The following is a 5,347-nucleotide window of genomic DNA, read 5'->3' as shown; positions in this document are numbered from 1 at the left end:
CCTGCTGATTTGCATCAGTGAAATCTTTTTTTGTGGAGGGAGAGGTCCCTCACTGCTAGCATCGTGGGAGACCCACATGTGCTTGTTACTGTATGGAGTGCCTGCACCCGTTCAGTCTGATGGGATCCACCAGGCTCTCCAAGAAGTTCCCAGCCCCTGCTTATCCCTGCCGAACAGATCCCCAGAATACACGCTCTGCGGTGGGACACGGCAAGGCGTGACGGGCATGGAGCTGGCGGGCCCTGGAGGCAGCACCTTGGGAAGGAAGTACCCCCGGAAGTGGACGTCGCAGGTCAGGGTGTGTGGAATTCCCACGGGGAGGATGTTGGCGAATCTCGTGACCTCGTTGATCACGGCGTTGGTGTACGGCATTTGGCCTCGGTGGTGCATGGCTGGGCTGCGGTTCTGGCCGACGACGCGGTCGATCTCCTCTTGCACCTTGCCTGCGGAGGCAGGATTTGAAGGGGTCAGCTTGGCTTGCAGCCCACGGGGCAAAGGCCACCAGCAAAGTAATTTGTTAAAGGACAAGCTCAGCTTCGGTCATTGGGAGGGACCTCAATAGGTCATCGAGTCCAACCCCCTGCTCCGGACAGGAAAGAGCACTGGGTCACACGACCCCAGCCAGGTGCTTGTCCGGTCTCCTCTTGAAGACCCCCGAGGTAGGGGAGGGCACCTGCTGATCAAACACGGGCCCGCTTTCTATAAAGAGCATGTCCCCAATAAGCCCGTTAGCTCCTGTTTCACATCCACGTTACCTTGCACCTCCGGGTATTTGACTAAGAGCAGGAATCCGTATCTCAAGGTGGAGGAAGTTGTCTCTGTCCCAGCACCAAATAGTTGCGTCACGCTATCCACCAGGTTTGCGGCGTTGAATTCACTCAGTGGGTTTTGCTTTTCCTGGAATGAAGGGAATGAGAAGAGCCCGTAGCAAAGACCGGCAGCGCAGCATCGTAAATGAAATGGGATTTGAGTCGTGCCCGGAGAAAGGCCTCTGTCCACCAAGCCCTGGGTGACGCTCTGGAGGGGAGGGGGAGGCTTTGGGCTGGGTTGTGTAGGTGGCTCTAGCTCTGCAGTTCCCCGTCCACGACCCCGTTGTGGCTGAAGAGCCTGTGGACCCTCTGTATAACCCCCGGTAGCAATGACAACCGCCCCCACTTACCTGTTCCATCCTGATGAGGAAGGAGTCAATGTAGTCCCGAGGGCAGCTGGGGTCCAGGCTCTGCTGGTTCATCCTCACCCTCTCCAGGATAAACTCGTGTAGTGTCTTGTAGATGCGCGGCATCTGCTTGTGCGGCCCAGGTAGGAATTGCAGGATCCTTGGACAGATCTCGTAGAGCTGCGGGCAGACCGGCGGGGGAAGACGGCTCAGAGGGGCAGGGAGGTCTGCTCCAGCTGGGGCCTGGGTCCCATTCTCACTTATTTTAGGGGGAGCAGGACCGGGCAGTGTGGGCAAGGGACTGTCCAAGCAGATGCTCTCCTGGCTCCAGGACAGCAGAGAGGAGCTTTAAAACCAATGAGAACGCTGGGCGCTCTTCCTCTTGGAGAGTCTGAGGCCCAGCTGATGTGGGAGGTTTGGGCTTGTTGCAGTGTAGACCGGACTGGGCCCCTTTACCCCGTGAGCAATGACAGGAGCATGTTGCAGAGGCCCCCACCCCCTTCCTGCCCCAGAAACATCTCCTACCAGGCTCCAGTGGGTGCTTATTTCCAGAAACAAGTTGTTGATGATGCCCATCAAGTTCAGAAACTTTTTGTCCTCATATTCGAAGCGGTTCCCAAAGGCAATGGCACAGATGACGTTGGAGACGGCGTAGTAGATGGGGAGGGTGGGGTCGAAGGGAGAACCTGGTTGGCAGGGGAGAGTTTGGGGTTGATGACCAGCCTCCTCGTCATTGCTTGTGGTGTGTCCTGACGCTGCGGGGGTTACATGTTATCGGGGGGTAGGGTCTTTAGTGGGGTTGGGTTGCAGCCCCTCATCTCTTGCAGGTGTCACCAGGCTCACTTCTAATTAGGTGGCGAGGGTCCGGCTCACCGTCCTCAGTCGGCTTGGACGTGGGGTGTGCAGCACCCCCTAGACTCCAGGGATGTGTGCACACCACGAGCTAGTGCATAGCCCCGTCCTGCCCTTGGCGGTACTGCCTGGTGTACCTGCACTAGCGAGCTGGGCTGAACGTGTCTGCCCGTGCTGCTGGGAGCACTGGGGGAGTGCAGCGATGACGTGTGCTCCTGGAAAATAGTTACCCCACGCGGGAAGTGAGCATGATGCTCATTGAGGATTCGGGCTCTGCAGGGTTGGCTGCCTGCTCTGGATTTTCAGAAGAATCTGTTACTTAAATGGTGCCTTCCTCGGGCTGGCGGAGAACTCCCCTTTCCTCTCTCTTGCCCTGCTGGTGTAATGGGAGCTGCTGGGCTCTGAGGACTTGTGCCAGCTCTTTCCCGAGACCCCGAGATGGGAGTGGAGCCCCTTTGAAAACTGGTGCCTGGGTGATTTGTGTTACCAACGCCCGTTCTCTAAGAACGGACCAGAACCACCTGAGTTTGTGGCAGCTGCAGAGCAGTCTGCAAAACAGCTCATGTGCTAATACAATTGACACCGACCTTTGGTTTTCCTCATCTCCTCCACCAGGTACTGGGCTTCCTCCTGGATCCGCTCCTCAATGCTGCTACCCCCCACCCCAAAATTCCTCAGGATTTCGGAGGAAAATCGACGGAGCTTCTTCCACCGTTCCCCGTTAGCCGTAAAAACACCTAGGTGGACAAAGAACAAATAAAGATGGGTAAAGCCTAGAGAACGCAGTAGGAAGCCGGTGTCGATGTCTGGAGCCATGAGAGACTGTACAGAACTGTGGGTGTAGCGAGCAATGGAGCAGAGCCCTTCGCCGATGGTCTGCTCGCTAAGGTCAGGACAAAGTTGTTGATCTCCACACACCCCTTTCGGACTCCCTGGCTGGAGAGGATGCCATAATGCTTTTGGAGTCCTCCAGCTGCAGGGCACGTCACGGGGGCTGTATGGGTGCTTGGACCTGAAACGGCAGTGCATTTGGACCGTTTCAGATGTTGCATCTCTTGGCACCCTGGGAGTTCATTCTAGTTCTACCAGGATACTTAATGACGGTGTCAGAAGCCCCAGACACTCAGCACGTTTGCACTGGTTTAGTGTCTTTGTGCTGGTGAAAGACTGGAGGGGTCAGAGACCCTCCAGCTCTGTTGATGCAACTCGTTTGCATCAGTACAGGGTGAACATGGGGAAAGACCAGCCTTAAAAAGGCAGAGCAAGGTCCCTTGCTGCAAGCTGGAAGCTGAATGGCGACCAGTTCAAGTTAGACCTTGGTGGGGAAACGTCAAGGCACAGTGATCAATCTTGGGAAAAACAGTGAGGAGCTGTGTAGGGTTGGGTTCTGCTTCAGGCGGGCTCTAGAAGCCAGGCGGGCTCTGCGAGCTCTGCTCCAGCTCGGCCAGGACTCGTGGTCCTGACACAGGAGTCTGCGGTGCGGGTCCATGGCTTGTTCTGGCAAGACTGAGACTGGACACTTAAACGCTTTTCATGTGCCTCTCTGCTGCCACCACTAAGGAGCTGGTCTGCAGCAACGTGGGTTCTTGGCCACGGTGGCTTGAATGAGGGTAAGTGAGTTAAATGACCTTTCCTCTGACATGAGATGCATATATTGGGGCTTCTGCATTAGTTACGTGGCAAGTCTTTAAGAGGAGGCTAGATGAACACCTTGCTGGGGTCGTTTGACCCCAGTGCTCTTTCCTGCCCATGGCAGGGGGTCGGACTTGATGATCTGTTAAGGTCCCTTCCGACCCTAGAAACTATGAAACTATAAATAGTTTAGGGATTCCTGAGGGCCCAGGTATTTGAACTGCACCGTTGGCTCTGTGCTGGGGAGGGGGTATTCCCTGAGGTTGCTAGGCCGGGTGCCAGTCTGGGATCGTCTTCTGAGTAACAGCGTTGTGGCCCCTAGGTTTGCTCTGAGCTGAGACTATCGTCAAAGCCTCATCCTTGCTCTCACTCACCATAACCACTGAAGAGTCTGTCCACTATGGCCATTTTAGCTCTGTCGCTGAACTCCTCTGCATGGTCCACCAGGGCTTCCTTCACCACATCGTAGCCGCAGAGAACCACGACCCGCCGGAAGCCCATATACATCGTGAACACGGGGCCGTACTTCTCTTTGATCTGCGTTGGGTGTGAAGGGGAAAGGAGGGTGAGATGCTGCAGGGAGCAGGGAGCCTCCCTCCACCCAGGCAAACGAGGGATGCGTAGCAACGGCCTGAGCAAGGTGAGTTTATAGCAAAGTGCTGACTTTGGTGGGGTGTTGCTACGTATGAGTGACGACAGCTGGCCTGAGTTACCTTACAGCAAACGTGTTTGCCAACACCCGCCTTGAATGTGGTGTTTTCAGTTCTACTATTGCAAGAAAAGTGGGATGACCAATGTGCAGGACGGGGCTCACCACTCTTGACTCTCGCTCATGCTCCTGTAGACCGGTGAGCTAGCGTTCTCCTTTTGGCCACATAAGGACCGGCAGGGAAGCAGCAGTTATCTGCTCAAAGCTGCCAGCCTTTAGCTACAGATTGAAACCCCCTTATTCTTGCTTACCGCTTGGGTCTTGTTCCTGCTGCCCTGGCCAAGAGACAGGTGGGGCCAGGGATCAAGGCCTGGTTCTGTGATGGGTGCCAGTGAGCAGACCCTAGTTCACAGAGGAGAAAATGAACTGCTTTGCTGTCAGGCCTTGTATTGGCTGTGCTGTCTCGGGTGGGATTGCTGGTGGGGTCACAAATGTGGGAGGCTGACTTGCCCCGCGATGGGTGAGCCCTCCTTGTGTGGGAGTCAGCACTGGGCATAAGTGCTCTTTGGGTACCACATGCAGGCCAAAGAAGCACACCTCAGGGTTGAGGGTAGTCTTATGTACAGCTTATATTATGGTTATCTGCACTGGTTTGGATAGGGCTCAGGCAGGGGGTTGGACTAGATGTCCTCTGGAGCTCTCTCCCAGCCTAACTTGGCTGTGACTCTAACTTACTGCATCTGCATGGTTTTTTTTCCCATTGGATCTGTCATTACAACCGATAGCCCCTCTCAGTTGTCTGCCACATCTTTGATGGAAAGTGGATGTTGAGAAGGATGAATGTTCTCTAATTTGGAGTGGGCGCACCCAGGTACCTGTCGTAAAGGTTGTGAGCCGTGCAGTTGGGCTGTTTCAATCTGATCCCTTTCTTGTCTGCCACATCCAAGCAGTTCTGCAAGTCTAGCGGCACCCAACCATTCATAGATTCATAGATGTTAGGGTCGGAAGGTACCTCAATAGATCATCGAGTCCGACCCCCTGCATAGGCAGGAAAGAGT

General features: G+C 55.1%; 1 protein-coding gene across 1 annotated transcript in view; it reads right to left on the bottom strand.

The window, feature by feature from the left end:
• LOC102370982 (cytochrome P450 2G1-like) overlaps window positions 1-5,347 on the bottom strand; it is a 10,480-nt gene that overhangs the window by 1,558 nt on the left and 3,575 nt on the right. The window contains exons 2-7 of the mRNA XM_006031401.2: window positions 4,015-4,177; window positions 2,596-2,745; window positions 1,682-1,842; window positions 1,160-1,336; window positions 756-897; window positions 256-443 (exon numbers count right to left, since the gene is read on the bottom strand). Of these exons, the coding sequence (XP_006031463.2) occupies window positions 256-443; window positions 756-897; window positions 1,160-1,336; window positions 1,682-1,842; window positions 2,596-2,745; window positions 4,015-4,177 (981 nt within the window). The remainder of the gene's footprint in view (window positions 1-255; window positions 444-755; window positions 898-1,159; window positions 1,337-1,681; window positions 1,843-2,595; window positions 2,746-4,014; window positions 4,178-5,347) is intronic.

The sequence above is a fragment of the Alligator sinensis genome, unplaced genomic scaffold (assembly GCF_000455745.1).
Source record: "Alligator sinensis unplaced genomic scaffold, ASM45574v1 scaffold1667_1, whole genome shotgun sequence".
Lineage (NCBI taxonomy): Eukaryota > Metazoa > Chordata > Crocodylia > Alligatoridae > Alligator > Alligator sinensis.
This window is presented reverse-complemented; position numbering and strand designations above follow the sequence as displayed.